Here is a 27,600-nt window from a genome sequence, read left to right as displayed (position 1 = left end):
ATTTATAGCAAACCAAATATCAATTAAAATCCACCAAAATAGAATTATTATTCAGAGCTCAATGAAGGATTATTATATATTTTTTGCTTTGTTTTATTCTTTGTCTGATGTATCCGTCAATTTAATTCTTCATTAATATATCCATTGTGCTTCCTCAGCACAATGCTCACATTGGGCATATGCAGATTCCTATTATTATTATTATTGCTTGAAAAAACCTACTATATCTAAATGTGCTTTTTAGGTTTCCTTTTAACATGCAGCTGTATATCACATACTTTTAAAAGTGATTCTGGTTTATAGAAGATGTGCAAAAACACTGACAAAAATTAAGTATATTTTGTAAATGAATATGAAGAAGTCTAAATATATATTTTAAATTAAATTAACTGTACATTCTAAATATCCCCCTCATTATATCTCTCTGGAGAGAGAATTCTTGTTCTGCGCTGAAATGTGATCTCACATTGGTGCATTATTAGTGCCACATTTCACATACAAGTTCTGGAGCTGGTAGCATTTCATTGCAGGAGGAAGTTAACTATCATATTTTGGATCAATTTTATGGGAATTTACAATTAGTTTTAATATGAAGTTTGTTTCACAAACAAGGATTGCTGAAAGAAGGCTGATAAAGCAACTGCAGACTTTATGGTCCTCCTGTCTAAAAGAACAGCATTGCCACTGTAAAAATATATCATTGAATATGTCAGTCATGTCCTTTTAAAAGCTTTTTTTTTTTAAAAAAAAGGCAAGGCAAGGAGAAAAAGACTTCAGACTTGCAACATCCATTGCAGGGAGTGTAAAAATGTTATAGGGGGCCAATCTACCTTAACCATATCTGATTATATTTGGATCAGTTATGTTTGGTTCAAACACCAGCATACCTAAGTCATTATGAAAGTATTGTACAGTAAATGTAAAATGGGGGGGGGGTCTGGATGCTACTGAGCATGGCAAACAGCATGTCTAAAAATTTATTACGTAATAAATAAATTTCTGTGAAGGTCTTCCTGTGTAGTGGCAGGAGTCTGTTTTATTTTATTCTTATATGAAAAGAAATCAAATGAATGCAAAATGTATTTAGGGAGACATGTGTCAAATGTAGCTTAGTTTTTCTGTTTCCATATCTTTAGCTGATCGCAGTTTTTGCAGAAATCTACATTTGGCGATCACATGTTATTTAGTGCTAACATGTTAATAGGTTGATAATCTGTAAAGATTAAGAGGCAGGGGAAGGGATGCTGCTGTTAAACAGATGGCATGCTATATGAATTATGTCATTTCTATAGTTATAAAATAACTTGAGAAAATGTACTGTAACAGTATGCTAAGATTCATTACCCCCAAAATGCTTTCAGGAGGAAATGGGGATGGGAGCATAGACTCTTTCTCCACAAGCTTTACATCATAAAAAGGTTCAGCTTTCATGAAGAAAAGAAATCTAGCTTTGTCTGTTACTCCAGTGGTCACTCTCTCTTTGTATGTGCATTAAATAGCCGAATAGATTCATGCCAATAACTGTGGGGTGTTTAATTTGTTCTACTGAAGTAGAGACAACTACCAGCAAGAGCAATAAAAGTCGCATAATGAAATAAGAATACTACGAAATCCAAGGATTTTAGTGTGGCCCGTTATTCATTCAATTCCTGGCAGCCTTTATGATTACAAATCACTTGATTGACTAACTAGACATTCTCAGAGTGAATTATGAATCAGATTCATTTTTCCTGGTTGATAGTTGGTACATGTTGTAACTCTTCCTCTCTGTGATATATCAAGTTCTTGAAACAGTAATAAGAGATATAATCAACTCTTTATTTCAGGACAAATAAATTGCCTTTTCAAAAAATGAAATGTGGTTGCTAACATTTTAACAGGGCAGCAATGTAATTCCTGCCTGCTATTCCAAGGCGGTGGTGATGTGATGAAATAGCTTTTAAGTATTTGACTTTGCTGAAATTATTTGAAGAGTAATATACCTTCTGTCCATACATGGAACTCCCATAGACTTCAGTGGAAATTATCAGCACTGATATGGGGAAATAGTAGCCCATTTCTTGTTTTGGAAACAAAAAAATCCTGAAACAATGGAATCAAAAAATAACTAGTGACTTTTGTAGGAATATGTGAAGAATATCCCTGAATGACAACGCTGACACTGGAAAAAACCACAAGATTTAAGAACAGATTACTAATTGGCCATTGTCAGCCTGTCTATTTATTGTACAGTTTCATCAGACTATTTAATATGAACCATATGGTGAAAGAGAAAAAGCATAAGAATAAATGCACAAGGCACATTTCAAATATGATTTTAAAACACTGCAAATCTGAATTGCTGCTGTAATTTCACATAGTCTGAATTAGCCCAAATTGGGCCAACATGGGGTAGCTGATAGAAACCCTTCCTAAGGAAACTTCATCACTTGGTCAATAGGAAGTCACTTCAAGGAGGGAATGGATTTGGTAGATGTCTAGTAGTTTGAGGGAAATTTCTCTTGGAATTTCAATGTACCATGGGCACTCCTTATTTTCAGGTCAGTGTAAATTTCATGACAACCAGAAAATGTGATGGATATACACCATCTAGATGAGTCACAACACCATTCAGATAAGTGAAAGCACAACATCAGGCAATATTGTTTTGGCTCTCCGGCTACCGAGATGGAGAGACGTGTGAGCAAGTGAGCCATTGCAGAGCAAAGAAGGAAAAGTGGCACAATGTTTAGAAATGAAACCTAACAAGAGGTGCTTTTTGCAATTAAGCACCCTTGGTGAATGATGCTATTGCAAAGTTTTTGTAACTCTGCCTTTGGAATGCTTTAACCATTGCAATCTTAATGGAGGGGCTGGATTTGGCTGGAGACAATCATTTTTATAGAAACTGAAAGTGACAAGTGCACCTGCAACAAAATGCTACAGTGTGTATTCCTACTAAGTACCAGCCAGCCAGATCTCCAGCCAGATCCTCTTTAAGGACGCTCCATTCCATTCCTCTTCCCCTATCCTACTTCCTCTGCACCCCACAACACTTAGCTACTGAGCAAGTTCAGTCCTCTTTGGGTTGTTTTTAGACCCCCCCAAAGTTATTTTTTTTTGGGGGGGGGACTTAAGCAAGACTTTGGGTTCCCTCAAGCCTGCTAACACCTCTCTCTTGTGTACAGATGGTGGTGCTGTTTTGGCTACAAAATAAGAACCAAGATCACCCAGTGAGCTGGGTGGAAATTTGAACCCAGATTTGCCTCCCATTTTTGTCAAACTTTCTAAGGACTACGCCTTAACCCTAACCCACACACACTCTAAACACTAACCATTCCATTATAGTGACTCTTTGAGAAGACAGCATGGTGTCCTGCAATCACATTTTTGCTTTGCTTTCTGAAATATGGAAAAGAACGATTGGGAATACTAACTGACTGAATCTGAACATGGCTGTGGAAGGGGCTGTCACAATGGGTATCAGTGATACAAATGGATGGCTAATGGAATGGGACACACACATGCCTGCACATTGTAGCAAAGCTTGTACACACACACACACACACACACACACACACACACACACAGACAGCAGTTCAGTTTGGTGAGACTTGTGTCTGCTTCTCTCTGTCCTTGCTCTGTAATTACAGGTTAGATCAGGGGTCAGCAACCTCTTTCAGCTGTGGGCCGGTCCACTGCCCCTCAGACCATGTAGGGGGCTGGACAATATTTTTTTTTTTTTTTTTGGGGGGGGGAAATGAATGAATTCCTATGTCCCACAAATAACCCAGAGATGCATTTAAAATAAAAGGACACATTCTACTCATGTAAAAACACGCTGATTCCCGGACTGTCCGCAGGCTGGATTGAGAAGGCGATTGGGCTGCATCCGGTCCCCTGGCCTAAGGCTGCCTACCCCTGGGTTAGACTGACGTGAGTCAGATGTTTGGATTTTGGATGAAGAGAACAAAGTAGAAAGGTATAATGCTTTGGTCAAGTCCTGGTAAGAATTTGGGGATCAGGCCACAGATAAAGGGGTAAGGAGAAAGTGATACCCACCTAGCATCTATACGCATTTTAATATCAGGCGTACTTTGAAAGGATTAAGCATAAGCCACCACAGCATATTATATTCCATGTCTTATCTTCTCTGCATCTCTTTAACTCTTATGAAAGGTTTTAATTTCTAAATTAAAACAGCCTATATAATCAGCCTCAGAAGCTCAGATTTGTAAGACATCCTGTTATAAAATAATGTGTACCGTGATCCAGTCTTAAGACAGGCACTTTTAAAGTATCACTGATTCCAATAGGAGAGAGTTATGTCATGCTTTCCCACTGATAATCAAGAGGACTAAAATACTCTTACTTTTGCCTGGATCATGATCTGGATCCAATAATTATCTAACCTGCTCTCCATAGCCTCCAAATAATCTCAAAATCTCCACACACTACAGAAGGGTACAATTCAATGTTATTGGGCTGAACTAAAGTTGTTATAAATGATCTTATAAACCCCTGCACAGCACAGTATTTGTCAGTGTCCTCTCCCTTTGTCAGCTGATGAGGGTGTTGAGGTCACTGTATGTGAATGTGAGTGTTTTCTCATTATTCCATTGCTGGCTGTTGCATGCTGGGTCATCTTTGCATTGGCACCTTGGCTATGGAATTGTCTCGTTCTGGAGGTTTGGAATGCCCCAGCCTTGATGGTATTCTGCTGTCTGATTAAAATACATCTGTTCTTAGCAATTGGCAAATCAAATTAAGGCTATTCAAGGTTTTAAGAGGTTTTGAACAGCTGCTATTATATGTGATTGTTTTACCACTGAGTGATAAGTTTAGTTGCTTTGTGAGTTTTCTTTTTGCATACTATGTTGTTTTATGGCATTTTGTAATGAAGAGTGGCCTAAAAGTTTAATAGATACATAAATAAATTGGAAGCATTAAATTTATGAATGATACGTTTCATGCAATACTGCTTAGATCCCACCCCACAAGATTTAAGACCAGTTTTAGAAAGTATTGATAGGAATGCATGCATCATTAATATGAATGGAACAAAAACCTACAGATCAGATGAAATTCATACCAAAAATGTACAAAAGCAGATTCTTAATTCCATTATCCTTGCCCAGTCAGAGATTTTTAAGGCATAACACTGTTAAAAGAAAAATCCCACACTTCTAGGGCTGTCATTTATCAGACATGTGAACTTTGCCAAGTGCGGCAAATCTCAGAGACCAGAATACCTTTCAGATTTGTAAATCATAGTTTCTGTTCTGTTTCTAAACAATTATACTCCTAGTAAATAGCTCAGCCTTGAATATAATCATAAACCAATCATTTGGTTAATATTCAGTAAAAATGTATGTACCTCCATGACAAGATTCCTCAATCTAATGGGATTTACTTATTTATTTCTCCAGATGGGGGGAAAAAGTATCAGAATGGCATGAAGGTATGATTTATGCTGATTCCCTTCCCCCCATAGTTTTAGGTGGTATTGCATTTGAAAATGTTCAGCAGCTTATCATGCCCAGTACTGAGCTGGTGTAGCATTGTAGCTAGCAGTACAGTCCTATACATTTCTGTACAGGCACTTTGGTCTAAACCACTGAGCCTCATGGGCTTGCTGATCAGAAGGTCAGCAGTTCGAATCCTCATGATGGGTCAGCTCCTGTTGCTCCGCCCCAGCTTCTGCCAACCTAGCAGTTCAAAATCACACCAGTGCAAGTTCATAAATAGGTACCGCTGTGCAGGGGAGGGGAAATGGTGTTTCCATGCACTCTGGTTTCCATCACGGTGTTCTGTTGCATCAGAAGTGATTTAGTCATGCTAGCCACATGACCTGAAAAGCTGTCTGTAGACAAACTCTTGCTCACTTGGCCTGAAGTGAAATGAGTGCCGCACCCCATGGTTGCTTTTGACTGGACTTAACCATTCAGGGTTCCTTTACCTTTATACATTTTTTGTATACATACCTATAATCTGAGCTATGTATTATGAAGGGCAATATAATTGCCCTAAATCAGGGCAGCAATCTGTAGCTCTAGGCTATGTGTAGCATCTGGATGGATGTCAAAGGACTTCTGCAAGCTGTCATTTCAGACCTTTAGTTTGCAGGGAGAAAGGAAGCCCCTCTCGTCTCTGCCATGTGGCTCCCAACAGATTATCTCTGAGCGAATTTGGCCCTCAACTGATAAAAGCTTGTTCACTTTGTCCTAAATGAATAAGCCTATTACTGGCTATCAAGTGAAGGGGCACAGCTTGTATGAATGAGGTAGGAATTCGATGCTCTGCGTGGTGGACCAGTGAAAGCGTAAATGTTGATTGGCGCTCAGGGTGAGAAGCTTGAATCTCTCATGGTCTGAATCTCCCCAGAGAGGCAAGTCTAGTGCTTTGAGAACCTTTGTGTTCTATTATTCAATATATCTATATTAAAAAATAAATAAAGATGAGGGGTCGCTTAAGGAAGTTTGATCATTGTTTAACATACAAGATGATCTGTATTCATTTTCATCATTTCATGGCTCCCACTTGGCAGCTTCCTCATGACACTCGTCTTTTACTGATGCTTTGAAGTGTCTCTTGCTTTACTTTGAGTTCCTTGAACTCACCTGCAGTAGGCAGTTCATTTTCAAGTTAACTTTTCTATCCTCCTGATGTCAGGTTTTTCTTTTCTTTTTCAACATTACTTTTTTCTGAATAAATCTCACAGAGTTCAGTATCCTATATATAGCGAGTCTCCTATTTTAAGGAAGGGAGGACTGATAAGTATTTCAAATTGACCAACTTCATTTCACAGGTAATGATTGATCTTGGAAAGCAGGCTTTGTGTGAAGTCATTTGCATGTGTTTCCCCTGTAGAATTGCCTTTGTCATGTGGGATAGCGGGATGTATACAATCTGATGTGAATAATATCACTCTGTCTTTTTGTAGTGTTTTCAGCGTACCTCGTATTGCTGGACATGGTGTTTTAAGTTCAAGACTGTAGATCCACAGAGCAATGGGCAATGTTGGCCGCAATCACGAGGAAGAGTCTTGCGGTACCTTAAAGATCAGCAGGTATTGACTCATACTTTTTTTTACCACTTTGCTTTTAAAAATTATGGTTCAAAATTATTATTGTCATTCAGGCACATAAGGATTCAAATCTATCTTAGCGTCTAGGTTTCAGGACACATTTTTCTCCCTCATAACACGGACTTGGGGGCATCAAAAGAAGCTGAAATGTTGGAAGACCTTAGGAGATCAGAATTCCTCCTCTTCCTCCTTCTAGGACAAAAGAGCTTCTGAATGAAAATACCTCTTCATATGGTGCATAGGCAAGCAATGGAATTTGCTCCCACAAGAGGCAGTGATGGCCACAGACTTGGATGGCTTTTAAAGACAAAGTCACGCAGGAGAAGGCAATAAGTGGCTATGGACCCTGGTGGTTATGTTCTACCTCCACCATCAGAGGCAGAGTACGCTTCTGAATGCTGGTTGATGGAAACCGAAGAAGAGGAGAGTGCTGTGGAGCTCCAGTTTTCCTTGAGATCAATTTGTGGCATAGGAGGTGGTTGTGGCCTAGGGGGCTATATGTATGGCGTTGATTGGGTAGTTTGAGGTGGGCCAACTGAATCCAGCTAACCACGTTCCATTCCTTTAAGCAGATGATAGGCATTGTCAAGGCTGACAGCGCTGACTAGCTGATAAGGCAGAGTCATGCATGCTGAAAGTTGTAGGAGGAATCGGTTTTGCATGCTTTTATTTATTTATTTGTTTAATTCATGAACTGCTTATCAAGAAGCACCCCCAAACAGTTAACAACAACAATGCACATAAGCACTGGAACAGTAATCACCACTTAATTGCCACTTAAAAGGCTTTTTGGAAGAGAAAGGTGTGGAAAAGACAATAAAGATGGCATGTATCTGATATATAATGGGAGGGAGTTCCAAACAGCAGGTGCCACCATGCTAACTTCAGGATGAGATGATATCTGCAGGAGCCCCTTTCCTGTAGAGCCCAGTGATCTGTTGGGTATATAAAAAGTGAAGTGATCTTTCAGGTATCCTAGTCCCAAGCTTTGTACACAAGCACCTTAGAATTATATATGGAATCCAGTGGTTCTGACCCAGTTGGCTTTGTACTACTTCCTGTATTGAGTCCCCACTTATCTCTGAGCCACTTATGTATTATCAGGTGTTTTTTTTTTTTTTAAAAAAAACTGACTAGTTCCATGCAAATTTATATGCAAAAATTACATATATTATGCAGGCAGAAGGCCTTCTCGGTAGTGGCACCCACCCTGTGGAATGCCCTCTCATCAGATGTCAAGGAAATAAACAACTATCTGACTTTTAGAAGGGAAGTTTTTTATGTTTGATGTTTTATCGCTTTTTTATTCTGTTGGAAGCTGCCCAGAGGGCAGGGAATAAATAATAATTTACTTATTATTATTATTATTATTATTATTATTATTATTATTATTATTATATAAGAGCCAAGTCCTTATGTAGTGTAATTGTATAAGTATATGCATTTCTATACAATTGCATTTGTTGGTTACTTTGGAAACCTGGAGTGTATAGGTGTATAATAATGCATACAATAATGCATATAATATGCAAATATTGTTTGTATTATAAACAGAACTAGGGTAAGGGGGACAAACACTCTCTTTTCACTGAGATTACAGAGCAAGACAGGAATTAGAAAAAAATCTATGTGAATAAGCTTGACATCAAGATCTTCAGAAAAACCCATCCCTATGCACACTGTTCACTACTGTGTACACAACTTTGTATTGTGGACAGAGTAAGAAAATTGTGCCTGTGAAATAGCTATTAAATAGGCACCATCTGAAGGCGTGGAATTCTGCATTCAAGTTATTCATTGATTTTCACCTTATACAACCCTAGTGAAGTCAGAGATGTGTCAAGAATGTAGGTCAGTACTGGAAATAGCTCACTAGAATATATCAATGAATTTTAAAAGAGATTGTGGGAGTTCAGTGTTGACCTGAAACTGAACTGAGGGGTCCAATCTGATCAAACTACCAGCTGCATCAGCTTATTGTTCCCAATTGTGAATTTATTTCTATTTCCTGCCCCCAAACCACAACCTACATGACAGAAACATGATGAAATTTCCTCTTGGCAACCACACCTTTTGACTACCGAATAAAATGAACTAAAACACCCTGAGTGAGTGCTTGAGGGCCCTGCTCCTTCCTGCCACTTACCATCTGGCCTGGGGCGGGGCCTGGGGCCTCATAAGGACTGCGTGCGGCTTGCTGCCTGCTGCCCAGGAAGACTCCCTGAGTGAGTGCTTGAGGGCCCTGCTCTTGCCACTTACCATCTGGCCTGGGGCGGGGCCTGAAACCTCACAAGGACTGTGTGCTGCTTGCTGCCTGCTGCCCAGGAGGACTCCCCTGAGTGAGTGCTTGAGGGCCCTGCTCTTGCCACTTACCATCTGGCTTGGGGCGGGGCCTGGGGCCTCACAAGGACTGCCTGCTGCTTGCTGCCTGCTGCCCAGGAGGACTCCCTGAGTGAGTGCTTGAGGGCCCTGCTCTTGCCACTTACCATCTGGCCTGGGGTGGGGCCTGGGGCCTCACAAGGACTGCGGGCAGCTTGCGGCCTGCTGCCCAGGAGGACTCCCCTGAGTGAGTGCCTGAGGGCCCTGCTCCTTCCTGCCACTTACCATCTGGCTTGGGGTGGGGCCTGGGGCCTCACAAGGACTGTGTGCTGCTTGCTGCCTGCTGCCCAGGAGGACTCCCTGAGTGAGTGCTTGAGGGCCCTGCTCTTGCCACCTACCATCTGGCTTGGGGCGGGGCCTTTGGCCTCATAAGGACTGTGTGCTGCTTGCAGCCTGCTGCCCAGGAAGGCTCCCTGAGTGAGTGCTTGAGGGCCCTGCTCCTCCCTGCCACTTACCATCTGGCCTGGGGCGGGGCCTGGGGCCTCATAAGGACTGTGTGCTGCTTGCGGCCTGCTGCCCAGGAGGACTCCCCTGAGTGAGTGCTTGAGGGCCCTGCTCCTCCCTGCCACTTACCACCTGGCCCAGGGCGGGGCCTGACAGGCCTCACTAGGACAGTTGTTATTGCCGGAGAGGCACAGAGTGTTTTTAAAATGTTTTATAAAAAAAAATTTCTGGATTTTTGTATGTGGGGGGTGGGATTGATGTTTGGTTGGGCTTGGGGAATTATTATTTTTTTATTTTGATGTTTTTGTAATTTTTATATTTTTTGTTTGTATTGTTGTATTGGTTTTGTTTGTTTGTTTAAGGTGTTATTTTGTTTTTAGGGGGAGGGGTCAGGGCTGCCGGGGAGTGGGCCCCAGCCCACAAAATGGCTGGGGCATGTTCCACAGGGGGGGATGCACTGGGACAACCGATCTCAGTGATCACGGGTAGGAGGAGGAGTTACGCTAAGACCAGACCATGTCATTACAGAGGAGGCAGGTTTAGTCGTTGTCTGAGGACTATCCCTGCCTCCGGGTCTGGTCCTGTCCGGACGGATACTAGAATCAGCAAGGGATACCCACATAGCCTGAAGGTGCTGCTGTGCAATGCCAGGTCAATGATTCAGAAGACCACTGCCATCCATGACTTGATCATGGATGGAGGATTTGACCAGGCATGTGTAACAGAGACTTGGTTGGATGAAGCAGATGGGCCTGTTCTTGCCGCTGCTTGTCCACCAGGTTTCTCTTACGCACAGCAACCCAGGTCATGTGGGCGGGGAGGGGGGGTTGCAGTGATTTTTAGGAAGTCATTAGTTTGCACCAGGCGTCCTATTGGGAAGACCCAGTTTTCTGAGTGCATGTTCTGGAAGTTGGGCAATAGGGGCAGTACAGGATTCCTTTTGGTGTACCGACCTCCCCGCTGCACCAAGGATTCCCTGCCCGAGCTGCTTCAGGTCGTGGCGGATGTTCTCCTGGAGACACCTAGCTTGGTCGTCCTAGGGGATTTTAACATCCATGCCGACACGACCTTACAAGGGGCCGCTCGGGACTTCGTGGAAAGCATGGCCTCCATGGGGCTGTCCCTGAATAAGTCTGGCCCAACCCATAGCCGTGGACATGCCTTGGACCTGGTGTTTACCTCTATGGATGTTGGTGATCTGACACTAAGTAAAAGCGAAACGAAAGAAGTGCCATGGTCAGATCACTTCCTGGTGCAACTGGACTTCTCTGCGACCCATCCCCTCTGCAGGGAGGTGGGACCAATTCGGATGGTCCGCCCCCGCCACTTAATGGATCCAAATGGTTTCCAGAGAGTGGTAGGGGATGCTTTATCCCATGTTGATGGCCTTTCAGCTGATTCCCTGGTGGCCCGCTGGAATGTGGAGTTAACCAGGGCTATTGACTGTTTGGCTCCGAAGCGCCCTCTCCGATTGCATGGAGCCCGGACAGCCCCGTGGTTTTCCACGGATCTGAGGGCAATGAAACAATCGTTGAGACGGCTAGAGCGCCGGTGGCGGAGAACTCATTCCGAATCTGACCGGACACAGGTTAGAGCTCAACGTCGAGCCTACCAAGTGGCGATAGCGACGGCGAAGAAGAATTTCTTCACCGCCTCTATTGCATCTGCAGAAAACAGCAGCAGGAGACTTTTTCAGGTGGTTCACAATTTAGCGGAACCACCTGCAACATCGGGGCCCAGTACGGGCCACATGTTCTCCTGCAATGATTTTGCAAAGTTTTTTGCAGATAAAATCGCTCAGATTCGGGAAGAAGTAGACTCCACCGTGGGAGCAGGGCCGGGGCGGGAGAGTGCAAGAGTTCTGTCTGGTCAAGTTGAGTGGGATCAATTCCAATCTGTTGCCTCCGAGGATGTGGACAGGCTGCTTGGACGAGTGAAACCAACCACCTGTCTCCTGGATCCTTGCCCATCCTGGCTAATAAAAGCAAGCCGGGAAGGGCTGGGCGATGGGCTTCGTGGGGTGGTGAATGCTTCCCTCCGTGAGGGGGCCTTCCCAGACCCGCTGAAAGAGGCGGTTATTAAACCGCTTCTTAAAAAACCATCTCTAGATGCGGCCACGATGGCCAACTATCGCCCAGTCTCAAATCTTCCATTCCTGGGCAAGGTGATTGAGCGAGCGGTTGCCGAACAACTCCAGGCACGCCTGGAAGAAGCGGACCATTTGGATCCCTTCCAGTCGGGATTCAGGCCTCATCATGGGACTGAAACTGCCTTGGTCGCACTGGTTGATGATCTCCGGCGGGCTAGGGACAAAGGTGAGATCTGTTTCCTAGTTCTGCTGGATCTCTCAGCGGCGTTCGATACCATCGACCATAGCATCCTTCTGGACCGTCTTGAGGGGCTGGGAGCTGGGGGCACTGTTATACAGTGGTTCCGCTCCTTCCTCCTGGGCCGTGTTCAGAAAGTGGTGGTGGGGGATGAGTGTTCAGACCCCTGGGCTCTCACTTGTGGGGTGCCTCAGGGTTCTGTCCTCTCCCCCATGCTTTTCAACATCTACATGCGGCCGCTGGGAGAGATCATCAGGAGGTTTGGGCTGGGTGTTCATCAGTATGCGGATGATACCCAGCTCTACCTCTCTTTTAAATCAGAACCAGTGAAGGCGGTGAAGGTCCTGTGTGAGTGTCTGGAGGCGGTTGGAGGATGGATGGCGGCTAACAGATTGAGGTTGAATCCTGACAAGACAGAAGTACTGTTCTTGGGGGACAGAAGGCGGGCAGGTGTGGAGGATTCCCTGGTCCTGAATGGGGTAACTGTGCCCCTGAAGGACCAGGTGCGCAGCCTGGGAGTCATTTTGGACTCACAGCTGTCCATGGAGGCACAGGTCAAATCTGTGTCCAGGGCAGCTGTTTACCAGCTCCATCTGGTACGTAGGCTGAGACCCTATCTGCCTGCGGACTGTCTCGCGAGAGTGGTGCATGCTCTGGTTATCTCCCGCTTGGACTACTGCAATGCACTCTACGTGGGGCTACCTTTGAAGGTGACTCGGAAACTACAACTAATCCAGAATGCGGCAGCTAGACTGGTGACTGGGAGCGGCCGCCGAGACCATATAACACCGGTCTTGAAAGACCTGCATTGGCTCCCAGTACGTTTCCGAGCACAATTCAAAGTGTTGGTGCTGACCTTTAAAGCCCTAAACGGCCTCGGTCCAGTATACCTGAAGGAGCGTCTCCACCCCCATCATTCTGCCCGGACGCTGAGGTCCAGCGCCGAGGGCCTTCTGGCGGTTCCCTCATTGCGAGAAGCAAAGCTACAGGGAACCAGGCAGAGGGCCTTCTCGGTAGTGGCGCCCGCCCTGTGGAACACCCTTCCAGCAGATGTCAAGGCGATAAACAACTACCTGACATTCAGGAGACATCTTAAGGCAGCCCTGTTCAGGGAAGTTTTTAACGTGTGATATTTTATTGTATTTTTGGTTTTTATGGAAGCCGCCCAGAGTGGCTGGGGAGGCCCAGCCAGATGGGCGGGGTATAAATAATAAATTATTATTATTATTATTATTAATTACAGTAATTTGTTTTAGTCTTGAGAGCAGGATTAATAAGGCAAAGAATGCTTATAAACGTGTGGGTAAAATCATTCACCACAGAAAAATAAGAAAGTGGAACTGCTGCCATGTGTGAAACTGGGCTAAACAGAAACCCATTTCTCTTTACAAGATGGGGCTGGATTCATGTCTCCTGACACTTGTGGTTTTTATGTAGGACCTCCAGGCTGCAGTCCTCTATCAATTTACCTAGAAGTAAGCCCATTGAATATAATGGAACTTACTTCTGCTGGAGTAAACATGCATGGGAATGTACTGTTAAAGCATTACCTCATGAGTCTTAGGTAAAATAATGGCTTCTTCAGGCCATAGTGGCCAACCAGATCCTGAAGTTGCATATAAAGGTAAAGGTAAAGGTACCCCTGCCCAAACGGGCCAGTCTTGCCAGACTCTGGGGTTTGTGCGCCCATCTCACATTTATTGGCCGGGGGCCAGCGCTGTCCGGAGACACTTCCGGGTCACGTGGCCAGCGTGACAACGCTGCTCTGGCGAGCCAGAGCCGCACACGGAACGCCGTTTACCTTCCCGCTGGTAAGCGGTACCTATTTATCTACTTGCCCCCGGGGGTGCTTTCGAACTGCTAGGTTGGCAGGCGCTGGGACCGAGCAGCGGGAGCGCACCCCGCCGCGGGGATTCGAACCGCCGACCTTTCGATCGGCAAGCCCTAGGCGCTGAGGCTTTAGCCCACAGCGCCACCCGCGTCCCTCTGAAGTTGCATATAGTCATCATTATTAGTAGGCAGTGATGATTGAAGACACAGGCTGCACATAGAATGTAGAATGTAGAAATGTGGAGGACTAACCCTAAGACTGGAAATATCAAAAACTTTAGAGAAATTGAAATGGACATATTTCCCCATCCCTAGCCACAACACACACACAGCATGCACCACACAACATTCTCACATGTCTACATGCATGCACACCCTCATTAGGGCTACATTCTCCTCCAAGCTGATCTTCCAGGAGGTTGCAACTAGGGAGGGCTGGGCTAACTCTTCCCCTCCCTTCCCATTCCTCTCTCCAAGATGATTACCAAGCCCTCCACAGCAATTAAGTTTGAAAAAAGTCTTCCAATGGAACCAGGAGTTGGTTCCCCACCCCAAGCTTAAGTGTGGCATGTGTGGTGTTTTCGGTTTCAGAGCATGTCACAGTGTATGGGAAGGGGTTGGGCCACTGAAAGACGTTCTGCTGTTTGAACTTCCAGCGGGAGACATGGAGAGCTGAGTCATCTTTTACTAGTGGGCTCACTAGTAGGATGATTAAAACAAGACATTTTGCTGTCCAAAGTGAAGAACAAGATGGACTCCTAGGGGCTAAGTCCTTCCGCCCCTCCTCAATAAAATATTTGAGGAATCTGACCCACCCCCCAAACTGATGGGCACTGCCATTCAAATGGTGTGTGTGCACAGCCTCTTGTGGGGCAGGGTTTACCTGCCCCCCCTATTTTATTCAAGTTGGCACCTTTGATGTCTGCCCTTTTTAGATACAGAAGCTGGTCTGGCAATTGAATCTTGGTTCAATGTCCTTTGCTGCCTTATACTCAAAGCAGGCTATGCTAGCTAAGGGGCACAGAATATGCTGCATAGCAGTGTACACACAGCACCTGTCCATGGCTTTCTGCCCTCCTGCACTGGCTGCCTCTGTCAGCCACCTCACTCTGCCCTTGGTTGGGGTGCCAGCTCCATGCAGGGTATATCTTTGCCACCCAGCTACTAGTACAAGCAGTGACATGTGGCTCTTTGACTTAATTAGGGGACTGTTTTGTAGCTTGTGACCTAGATACGTCCTTCCAGGCTGTTTCTGAAGAAGGCAAAGGCTGTTTATAAACAGGGCAGCCAAGTATTCCTTCAGAGGTTCACTAAGCATGAGGTAACAGGAGGATGAAGTGTCAGAAGTCAAAGGTGCGGAACCATCTTGGGCTTGCTCTTCTGAAGAACCTGTAACTGCTGTTCAGGCTGAGGACTTGGAAACAGTCCACTGAGAGGTTTCCTGCCAGGGGATTTGTTAGCTGCAAGAGCTTGACTGAGACAGGATTGCATTACAAAAATGGTCTTTATTCTTCTGCTGCCTTGCAAACTCCTCTATCTCAAATATATAACTTCTTGGCAAAACTTACATATTGCTATTTCAAAGAAATAATGCATACATTATGTTTTGCCTCTTAGGGATGGAGGCTAAACGTGAGCATTTATTAAGCCAATTATTTATTGCAGATGACACCAGCAAATAGCAAGCTAGATAAAATGATACTCAGATAACAGAAAGGATTTTAGAAGACTGAAAACTACCTGGTAACAATTGCAAATACTTGAGCTAGATGCACATTAAAAGAGCAAGGCCATTAACAAAATATATTACCTACTAAGCTGCTTGCTTTTGACCTATGGCCTGGTCGGTACACACAGCAGAATGGATTGTACCACTTTTGACTGCAGATGGAAGAATTACATTTTAAAATATTTACGGGAAGAAGAAAAGTCCCTGAAGTCTGATTGCAAAGAGATTGTTACATGAGTAAACATGTCACCTGTCGTCTGAAGTGGTACAGCCCAGCGACACTTGCTGAAATTCCTTTTTCTATGCAATGAGAAAAGGCAGAAAAGCTTGGTCCTCCTTTATATCTGGTTACTTACCATTCTGGGAAGCAGGGTACATGGGGAAAAGGGTATTTGATCTACAGATATGCTGGAGAAAGCTAGATGGAAAGGGACATTACCTACCTCTTCTCCCCCTTCTAAGGATTGGGGGGAACTTCTGAAGGAGGAGGGCTGTAGCATGGGGGTGGGAGGGAAAGGAAGAATGCCTGAAAATCACGCAGAAACATTTTCTGGGAATGGAAGCTCCATCTGGCTGCCTTTTGTTTTTAGGTCCTTGCAGATTTTATTCATGCTCTTGTACTCTGGAATCTGATGAAGGACAGCTAAGAAATATTTCAAACAAACAAAACACCCACGTCTGACTCCTGCCAATGGCTGTTTCTTTACATTTCTTTCTCTGGCAAGGGACACGGAACATAAAGGGAATGTAATCTTAGTGTGTGGTACAAAATTCATTCTTCCACTTAATTCATTTTTGTGTTCCCTCATGTGTTGGGGCCTGATGGTCAAAGCTCTGCAGCTTTTCTGTGTTTGATCAACGGAGAATGAAGTAGCACCACACTTGCCTCACACCAGAGCAAGAAAAGAGGTTTATTCACCCACCTTCTGGTGCTTAGCATCACTCCAGAGTTGGGTACAAAGCCCTAAGGCCATAGTTTAGGGTTGCAAATTGTGGTGGCCTTTCAGTGTGCCCAGCTCAATGTCAGAGCTCCTTGGCTTCCTTCTTCCTCTGGTGCCACTGCATTCTTCTTTCTATGGGCACCTGCTTTATTTAGCCACCCCTGCATCCAGAAGGTTGCACCTCTTGGCAGACTGATGCCATGAGAACCAGTCTTTCCTTATCCCTCTGCTGGATTTTGCTCACTCTTCTTCTCTCAATTATCTGACACCATCCATCTCTCCTCTTTCCTTCTCCCCCCCCCCCTGTATTGAGCCTAACTCTTTTTTCTTATTTCTCAGAGTCAAGGGCTCCACCCTTCTATTGGCCCCCTACCTTCTTTGACCTTTTGTCGTCTCCATCTCTTTCCAGGGGCCATGCCAACCAGGCTCCTTCATCCATTTCTCTTATGGGGTAACTTCTCTTGGATTTCTGTGTGCCCTGTATTAAATAATCACGTGAAAAGTATCTAAGTATGTTGTGAATGGAGAAGACAGTTGGAACATGGGAGACAGAGGTTGAGATTTTCCAGCACTTGTGAACCTTGACATCATACCTCTCAAAGTAGTTGTGAGGATAAATACATGAGGCTGAAATATTACTGAGGAAAAAGACATTCATAAAAATGTTACACTGTGATGTAGAGGCAGATCATTTGAAAGGTAAGAAGAAGCTTAGCTTGGCTATGTGCACTATCAATGCTGAAAGCCTTTTTCTGTTCTTTACTGATGGAGCTTCAATTTTATTTTCAGACTGTGCTCTGCCAATTTCCTGCTCACACTGACTATCTGCAGGGAACCCAAGCAAATGGCTAGCAGGAAGGTCACTTGCATCCTTTTCTTTGTTTTCATGGAACCATTGCCTAATGTAAATACAGGTAAAACTATGAATTTATTCTCTCACTGTGATTCATTGAACAATGGCAAGCTCTTCCGATGCTGTTGTGTAAGTCACAATTTTAACAACTTACTCAGGGGAAAAAATATTATTTGTATTATTCTTCCTCCCACCAACTACAACTGAATAAACAGAACTGTCCTTTTAAGTAATAGCTGTCTTCTATCAAGCAACCCCCAGTGTTTCTACACATGGTTCTGCTAAACTGGGTATACAAAAACCTGTTGCATGCATGGACATCCATTCATCTTATTTGTTTCCCCATGAGGCAAGCATGAGACAATGTAGAAGTAGGCATGGCTTTTCTTGCTGTTGGTCTCTATTTTGCAAATGGTACTTTAAAAAAGAGCAATTACAAATACATGTTTATTTGGAAGTAAGTACCACGTATTTGGAAGTAAGTACCGCGAATCCCCGCGGCGGGGTGCGCTCCCGCTGCTCGGTCCCAGCGCCTGCCAACCTAGCAGTTCGAAAGCACCCCCAGGTGCAAGTAGATAAATAGGTACCGCTTACCAGCGGGAAGGTAAACGGCGTTCCGTGTGCTGCGCTGGCTCACCAGATGCAGCTTTGTCACGCTGGCCACGTGACCCGGAAGTGTCTCCGGACAGCGCTGGCCCCCGGCCTCTTGAGTGAGATGGGCGCACAAACCCCAGAGTCTGTCAAGACTGGCCCGTTCGGGCAGGGGTACCTTTACCTTTACCTTTACCACTGAGGTCAATGGGGCTTTCTCCCAGGTAAGTGTGCATAGGTGTGTCTTTAACATAGTGGTGCACCAAGTATTCTTTTGTCAAATTGAATTTTGTTGAATAGTGTATTAATGTTGTACTCATGTTAGTTTGCACTGCCTGCAGCCAGGAGAATGAAACTGATTGATAATGTTCAAATTTTCCTTAAAAGAACCAACCAGTTTCTGTAAAGGCTGACCCAAGTGAAAATGTTGCAAGTAAAAGCTTAATGGGTATTAAATAAACCATTTAGCATTGTTAATAGGTGTAAACTAACATGACAATAATGGATTTGCTAATTTATAGTCATAATACCCAACAATGCCCAACTAGGCTCCTTTTGTCTATAACTGGAGTGGCAAAATTCCCTATTTGCTTTGAACAGGGTAATACTAGAGTCTTATGATAATATTTTATTTTCCTTATTTTCCCCAAGTTCAAGTTTGGAAAGATACACATTATTTCAGCCCCCACTATCTTATGTTAGTTTTATTTTAAAAGAAGTAAAATGGGAACAATTGGAGGCCCACCTACCAATTCACTATACGAAAAGTAGGACCAAGGCTAGATTTGCTGTGATAAAATATGTCAGGTTACAAGTGAAAACTCTAGGTGAGCTATTTATTAGGACGCAATAGCTTCTTAATCTGTAAAATAAACCACATACAACTAATAGACATCAAATCATTTCCTTGGATTTAGTACCTCCAAATCTGTAGAAGCCTCTAAGGACATATCATAATAATGGGAGTCATATTTTTTGCTTTAATAACTAAAAAGTGTGCTTTGAAGTAATGTGGTCTCACTGTAATCTACCATCAAGCACCTAAACTAACAGAAAAGGTAGAACCATCACAATGGAGGTTGTGGAGACGGAAGTGTCTAATCAGATAAATGAAAATAAAGTTTGGAAAAGGATTGCAGAGGAGTAACAAGAGATATTACTGGTGTGTTTCTTAGTTCATTGTTGTTTTTCTTTCAGTAAAAGTTCTATCAGCTGGGGAGACTTGTTCCCTTCTTTGAAGCTAGCTCTTGTTTCTCTGAAGTCAGATTCCTTATTCCCAGGGCTCCACTCTGCAATGCCAGCACAAACATACATCAGCAGCTGCACAGCACTTTCCAGAGTTAGCAAGAAGCTATCAAGCAATTACTTATTCCACTTTAGATCCATGACCGTGATTTTACACCACAGGTCTGAGAAAATCAAAGACAATGAGTAAAGTCAACAGTCGCAGAAAGCAAGGTCATGTGGACAAAGAAATGGACTACACCTGACTGTATTTAATTCGAACGGTAATATTTGATAAGATGCCACACTATAACCCCAGTGATAATGTGTTGAATAGTTTGGGTAAGGCATTCTCTTAATTTTTCAACCCTGGCTACTGTTGTGCTCTCCAGTTGTTTTGGGGGGGAAGCATCTATAGTGGTGTGGCGGCCTTTGTATGTGCCTACCACATAGATGAGTGATGTAATATGAAAGTAACATGTGCTTACATTGGTATGTGCATGCATGCATCCAAGTTTTGTAATCTGTCCATCTATAAAGTGAATTGGTGGGCTTTGGGAAGGGGAAATGCATGCATAGGAATGTGCATACAGTACTGCAATAAATATGTTATATTGTGCATGTAGTGATGTCAAGCAAGTGCACAGATCTTAGCCACCTTCAAAGAAGAGCCAGAGAGGAGATATGACAGCCATCTTCAAATATCTAAAGGGCTGTCACATGGAGGATGGAACAAACTTGTATCCACCTGTTCCAGAGGCTAGGACCCAAACCAATGAATTCTAGTTACAAGAAAGGAGATTCCAACTAAACATCAGGAAGAACTTTCTAACAATAACAGTTGTTCGGTAGTGGAACAGACTCCCATGGGAGGTGGTGAACTCTGCTTCCTTGGAGGTTTCTAAGCAGAGGCTGGATGGCCACCTGTCATGGATGCTTTAGCTGAGATTCCTGCGTTGCAGGGGGTTGGACTAGATGGCCCTTGGGGTTACTTCCAACTCTGCAGGTCTATGATTCTATGAACATTACAGTGGTACCTCGGGTTACATACGCTTCAGGTTGCATACACTTCAGGTTACAGACTCCGCTAACCCAGAAATAGTACCTCGGGTTAAGAACTTTGCTTCAGGATGAGAACAGAAATCGTGCTCCAGCGGTGCGGCGGCAGCGGGGGGCCCCATTAGCTAAAGTGGTCTTCAGGTTAAGAACAGTTTCAGGTTAAGAACGGACCTCCGAAACGAATTAAGTACTTAACCCGAGGTACTACTGTATTATTACATCGGAAATTGTGTGAGCTACCCTTAGGTTTCGACAGCAGCACACTCCTCTTATATCAAATGCACATATTATGGATTTCTGCTCATGTTGGAAAAACATTGCAGATTACTAGGGCATTTTCACACATGTCATAAAGAGCACTTTTGAGTCCCTTTCACATTGCTTATTTGTACCATGTGTGAATGTTGTTAATGTGTGAAAGAAAGCAGAAAATAGCCATTTTAAAATCAAATGTACATTCTGGTCACTGTAAGCTTTACATTTGCATTACAGATCAATTGAAACAAAAATCAATTTAAGCCTCATGTGTGAAAACATCCTTAAATAGCAATATGGCATTGTAAATACAAGCTGAATATTCGACAGCGACACATGAACTCAAGAGAAGAGAAAAGGAGCTTTATTAGCTATTCAGTTCTTAATTGTATATGACCCTTGTGACACAGAGAAGTGTGTCAGCTGTCATTTTCTGGCTGTGCCACTATGTGGATTTTAGCAGGGAAATGTGACCCTAAGAGTGTCCATAACAGGTTTGAAAGATGTTAATGATGGTTACTGTATGTGGACCGTTAAGCTGGTAATGGTAATATACCAAAAATGGCACAAGGTGGTGTCCAGCATTCTCTGCCCACTAGCACAAAGGCTCTTACAGTAGTGGGTAGGTGAGTTTTAATGTTGCTGAACAGAGGACCAGGTAACAATTGTGCTAGCAGATTTTTGGGGGCAACAGGTTGCACAATTTTGTTGCACAATAAGGTGCAACCTTAAGTTCAGTTCATAAGAGATTTGGAACAAAAATTGGTCTGGTTCTTTGACATTCTGCTTCCAGCAACTAGTATCTTCCAGCTTTATTCCCCAGTCACTCTCTTAAGCAGTTTCTCAACATCTGGTGATTTTTTAAAATATATATAATAAAAAGTCTTGATGAAAATCCACCAGCATTTTGGTGCACATTTCTCCTAATTTACAGGTGGGACTTTCCCCAAATTTTGCCTAATAGACACATTTTTGCAAGCATTTTTTAATGCTTTTACTAAACTATATATTTTTGTGTGTGTGCACATCTTCCCCTAATATTTGCATATTTTTTTTACACATCCTTTGGGTAGGAGAAATGAATTGCAAAATTCAAATTCAGTTTGTGTATGTGCGGAAGGCCACATTAGGCAGGTTTGCCTTAAAATATGAATCGAACAAAATTTCTCTCCATCCCTAATATGAATGCAATATGGATTACTTCCCCGAGCTATTTTGATGTCTGAAATTAGACCCAAATTGTTCTCCCTCGCTGTTGAGGACCACCACTTTTCAAAGGACTTGACCCATTCAGACACCATTCTCTGCTTTCCTCTATTCTTTCCTCAGCTCCACCCTGGGCAGAATCAACTGAAGCGTATTGCCTCCTCTGCTTCACGGCAAAGCCAGCTCCGGCAAAAAATGAATCTTCAAAAGAGTAAGAACATCTTTTGCATAATGTACCCCTGTCCACTGGTCTATGAATTCCTTCTGGACTGAGATTTGATTGCCACCCACAACATTGGCATTTAGATGGCAGCCTAAAAATGTTTTTATTTCACTAGGCTTTTGGTGGTTTGCAGCATCTTGCAAAAAAAAATGGCCTATGGTCAACTGTATCATTGTTGTTGATTCATTGATGACTCCTAATTACTGTTTTAAATACATTTCTTTTGTTTTAAACATTGTTCTTAGACTGCCTGAGCTCCATTAGGGGGTGATAAGTACAGTAAATAAATAAGTAAATAATGAACAAACTTTAAAAATTCCACAGTAATTGGAGATCCTTGTAGAGCCTGAAGACACAAGTGGCAAAGACCATGGAAAGAGCAAAGGTTCCCCCTTTGGAGGAATGTTTATCCCCAACTTCCTTCCAAACCTGCACACTTGCTAAGTAAAAGGTTGTCAGCTAGCTGAAAATAAAGAACACCTTCCCCTTTATTGTGGGCTGGCAATGTTTTAATTGCATTTGCATTGATGAAAGTGCTGAGAGGATTCCCTGTCACACACACAAACTTAAACAGAATGCTTCATTCCCAGCAATTTGTGGCTTCAGTGTTCCTGTTATCCTCATAGCACACTCTTGTGTACTAAAGCATAGCCGGTCTTGAAACATTTGTGCCATTTTACACCATTAAGCCTTCAAAACACACTCATTCGGAGTTGCACAGTGACACTCCTCATCAAAGAAAAGACTTTTTCAATGCAGTGAATTGTAACTATTCTACTGAATATATTTACATGGAAAAAATAAAATAAAAGCCTATATGGATTTTTAAATGTCCACTTATTCAATTATTGCCATATATCAAGGGCAGGCTCCTACATTTCAGAAAGCACAATGTACAATGTATTTTTTCCCCCTCTTAGAGATTTATTCTCAGAAAATCAGCCTCATTTATTGCAAATTCTCTCACATGCCTGGCTGGAAAAGCATATCTGCAGTGTGATGCATCTATATGTCTTTCTATACAGTCATTAGGCTGAAAAACATTTTAGAAGGTATGTGAAAATCCTGCATAAATGGTATCTATTTTCTGCCTATCAGATGCTTCTCAGTAAAATTACACTGCAATTCAAAACTCAAATTTATATTAGACATCAAAACTCAACCTGTGAAGCCTTTGCTTCTACTTGTGAGCAATTACTTACCGGTACACCATTATACCAGGCTTCCTCAACCTCGGCCCTCCAGATGTTTTAAGACTACAATTCCCATCATCCCTGACAACTGGTCCTGCTAGCTAGGGATCATGGGAGTTGTAGGCCAAAAACTTCTGGAGGGCCAAGGTTGAGGAAGCCTGCATTATACCAACTCCATCAAAGTGAGCTGATGCTTCACCATGTCTTTTGTCAGGATTCAGGCCTCATCATGGGACTGAAACTGCCTTGGTTGCACTGATCTCCGGCGGGCTAGGGAGAAAGGTGAGAGCTGTTTCCTAGTTCTGCTGGATCTCTCAGCAGCGTTTGATACCATTGACCATAACATCCTTCTGGACCGTCTTGAGGGGCTGTGAACTGGGGGCACTGTCATACAGTGGTTCCACTCAGTGGCATAGCGTGGGTTGTCAGCACCCGGGGCAAGGCAAGTAATTTGCGCCCCTAACCCGTGGATTTGCGCCCCTAACCCGTGGATTTGCGCCCCCTAACCCGTGGATTTGCCCTAACCCCAGATGTTGCGCCCGGTGCGGCCGGCCCCCCCTGCACCCCCACGCTACGCCACTGGTTCTGCTCCTTCCTCCTGGGTCGTGTTCAGAAAGTGGTGGTGGGGAATGAGTGTTCAGACCTGTGGGCTCTCACTTGTGGGGTGCCTCAGGGTTCTGTCCTCTCCCCCATGCTTTTCAACATCTACATGCAGCCACTGGGAGAGATCATCAGGAGGTTTGGACTGGGTGTTCATCAGTATGCAGATGATACCCAGCTCTACCTCTCTTTTAAATCAGAACCAGTGAAGGCGGTGAAGGTCCTGTGTGAGTGTCTGGAGGCGGTTGGAGGATGGATGGCGGCTAACAGACTGAAGTTACATGGAACCAGGCAGAGGGCCTTCTCGGTAGTGGTGCTCTCCCTGTGGAATGCCCTCCCACCAGATGTCAAAGAGAACAACAACTATCAGACTTTTAGAAGACATCTGAAGGTGGCCCTGTTTAGGGAGGCTTTTAATGTTTGATGTAGTACAGTATTTTAAATTTTTTTTTGGAAGCCGCCCAGAGTGGCTGGGGAAGCCCAGCCAGATGGGCGGGGTATAAATAATAAATTATAATAATATTATTATTATATTATTATTCTGATTTGTTTGCCAGGAGGTTATACAACTGCCTTAAGCAGTTTTTACTACCCCACATTTTCTGGTGCCTTTTGCCCATCACTTTCTTTACAGCAAAAAATCCATTGGTGAGCTGTGCAAGAGTTCTAAATCCATTATCACTGTGCACTTTCCATTTGCTGGCTTGCCGCTGAATCCCATCTGCAAAATAACAACAGTCTGGAAGCAGCCTGGGTCTTATTTTTTACACATAGTTTGGAAAACTTCAGGAGGTTCTAGAAAATTAAGAAACAGGAGCTTGGAACTTTAATAAAAAATAAAGCTGGTAAGAACACATGGTAAAAGCAGTCAGTCCGATACAGCCATTGATACCTAAAATGAGTTTTCCTTTCTTTTCCCAGGCAACGAAGAGAGCAACTTGAATGGCGTTTCATGTTCATCATAACAACCACAATAATTAAAAATTGATGCTGCAACACACATTGGAATGTGGAAAACAAACAGGGGCCAGAATCAGCTGACCTAAGGTATGAAATATTCAATTAAAAAACCAAACAAAGGGGGGGGGAGAAGGGGAAGGGGAAGCACAGTGCTTGGTGCGTAAAGAAAGGCTGCCGGAGGCCAAGATCTTGGGATAGCAAAGCCAATAAGATATTAAAACCACCCCATATTACTTTGTTTTCTATCTGCTGAACAAATAAATATTGAAAATATGTTTATCTGTTCTGTTTTAGCAGTGAAAACAGTTTCCAGAATGTATATATTAAGAGAGGATGTATAGTTATTTCACAGAACTCAAGGGCAGGCAAATGTGACTGGTGTGGGGGGAGGGAGGAGGAGAGATGGGGGACAGATACTTGAGCAGAAACAGGCTTTAGTAACAGGGGGTCTTGCCTGGGCCGTGGCATACCATGTCCCACATGCTGATTACTTGAACAGACCCACTGCCAAGAAAAATTTTCCTTGGACTGGAGCGTTTTTTAGGATGTGCTTGCCTCGCCTTGCCAACACAGCAGTTTCTTCCTCACACAAACAATTCTGCTTTTGCTAGTTGGGATATAAACAGAAAGGATGCCGGGTTAATTATTTGTATAAAGGCAAAGATAGCTGGAATCTGGAAATTGTATAAGGACCGAGATGGCTCTTCTCTGGTGCATCTGTGCGAGCGATCATGGTTGCATCAGCGATGTCCAAAGCCTACAAGCCACAAAACATTCCCATCTGCCATCTGCCAACAAGGAGATTAAAACCAGAACAAGCCAAGCCTTGCACACGTGTATGCAAGCCAAAGAGGAAATCCCAACCTTTGCACCATTTTGAGATCACCAGAAAGTCAGAAAGCCTTTCTTCCAAATAGCTTTAAAGCACCAGACCCTTTACGAATAGCCTTGCACCATCAATCTATATATAGAATTTCAAGATGTTTAGCTGAAATGACTTTAATTTAAAGAAAGGTGTACTGCCTAAGGTGACCATGATCTCAACCTGCATGCCTGTTTTGTTTGCTTATTTATTTTATACACCACAAATCAAGAAAAACCAATCAGAGTGGTGTATGTAATAAAACCAGTGTGTCATCATGAAATTGGTTTTTTATGTATTTATTTATTTCTGCTTCTTACCTCCCTGCACAACAGGGTCCTAGTGTGGGTTGCAATGCTAACACATTACAATGATAAAACAAGTAAAAAAAAATAAAAGAGTTATAGCCATAAAAGAAGTCTAAAAACAATTAAAAACAATTCCATATATAAAATAATACAAACATTTAAAAACAATTTCACTTACAAAGGCAGTTAAAAATAGTTCCAGTTTAAAACTCTTTCTGATTTAAAGCCATGGAAATCAGAGAAACGTAAGAACTGGGTCATAATAATAAATCATCACACTTCCTCTGTTTATATAGCAGCAGTAATGTATTGTCTAGTCAGAAAGAGGAAAGTGGCATACATGTACTTCCTAGTCTAAGGGTGTGCTGCCTCTCCAGGGACCTGTTCTCCAGAGGTTTGGATGAGGAGTTTTGGGACTGGGAAGCAGCCTAAAAAACATGCCAATTGTACCTTTTTTTTTTTTAAAAAAGTGCTTATTTGATTTGATTTTTACAGCTTTTTTAAAAATGTAAATTTTCTGTAAGCCACCTTGAACATTGCATAATGGAAAGGCAGGACAGAATGTCTGTATTCTTGTCTGCACTCTCCCACTTTAATCTTGTAGAAGGGTTATGATAATTAGTAGCCATAGAAAGAGGAGCAAAATGGTACAGATTAATTATTGCCAATGCACAAATAGTTCCTTTAAGGCAGCCTTTCCCAACCTTGGGACCCCAGGTAATGCTGGACTACGTCTCCCATCAGCCTCGCCCAGCATGGGTCGATTTGTCAAGGATGATGGGAATTGAAGTCTAATGAACTGGGAAATAAAAACAAACATAAGTCATTGCTAAACAAATCTGAGGGGGCAATCCTCCGGGTATAGGGCAGTATATAAATTCAATAAATAATAATAATAGTCCAATGAGTACTGGACAAACTCAGTAGCTACACACAATGTAGAGCAATGGTTGGAAGATGAAAAATGGAATTGTGAGGTGGTGGTGGGAAAACAAGTATTGCTTGGAGGTAGGAGTCCCATATTTCAAAAAGTGAAAATTCAGGCAAGTTGTTGAACTTTTTTTTTTTTTTGGCGGCGGCAGGGGGACGGACTTGGTTTTTTTTGCAAAATCTCCAAAGAAAATGAAATTTTTAACCTATTTTTTAAATGAAAATTGCCAAAAAACAACACTTCCAATATGGGCTGCCAAAGACCCCGGGTTTCCCTGGACATTTCAGATGCTTTTAGGAACGAGGATGCACTGCAATATTTTGTTGCAGTTCTCACTTGCCCTGTTCTCACCATAAAAATCCTGCTAATCTAGTGACTTAATAAAAACACATATTTACTGTAGTACAGTTAGGGGAAAAAAATCCATGTCAAATGAAGGTTATTTCAAAAGGCAAAACAAATAAATAAATCAGTTCGTAATGCTGATATTAACAATGCACATGTTATTGAACTTTAATCATCCTGGTTTGGATCCTATAGCTGCTTTTGGAATATATCTCATTTTAATAAGCTGAAATATGTACAAATCCTTTGCCTGTGCACAGGCCCTCTTGCCTCT

The 27,600-nt window shown here is 43.0% G+C and overlaps 1 protein-coding gene and 1 long non-coding RNA gene across 2 annotated transcripts in view; one reads left to right on the top strand and one right to left on the bottom strand.

Moving 5' to 3' along the window:
• Positions 1-27,600, top strand: part of LOC309514354 (uncharacterized protein) — a 90,133-nt gene that overhangs the window by 38,127 nt on the left and 24,406 nt on the right. Inside the window, exons 2-5 of the mRNA XM_082191382.1 lie at positions 6,923-7,048; positions 17,506-17,630; positions 22,028-22,115; positions 24,842-24,967. Coding sequence (XP_082047508.1) covers positions 6,990-7,048; positions 17,506-17,630; positions 22,028-22,115; positions 24,842-24,908 — 339 coding nt within the window. The 5' untranslated portion in view covers positions 6,923-6,989 and the 3' untranslated portion in view covers positions 24,909-24,967. The remainder of the gene's footprint in view (positions 1-6,922; positions 7,049-17,505; positions 17,631-22,027; positions 22,116-24,841; positions 24,968-27,600) is intronic.
• LOC309514362 lies at positions 19,777-22,119 on the bottom strand. The gene is made up of 2 exons (XR_014211957.1): positions 22,034-22,119; positions 19,777-21,079 (listed from the first exon to the last, which is right to left on the bottom strand). It is a non-coding gene; the product is annotated as an uncharacterized lncRNA (long non-coding RNA).

Source organism: Podarcis vaucheri (genome assembly GCF_965113315.1).
Source record: "Podarcis vaucheri genome assembly, chromosome: 11".
Taxonomy (NCBI): Eukaryota; Metazoa; Chordata; class Lepidosauria; order Squamata; family Lacertidae; genus Podarcis; species Podarcis vaucheri.
This window is presented reverse-complemented; position numbering and strand designations above follow the sequence as displayed.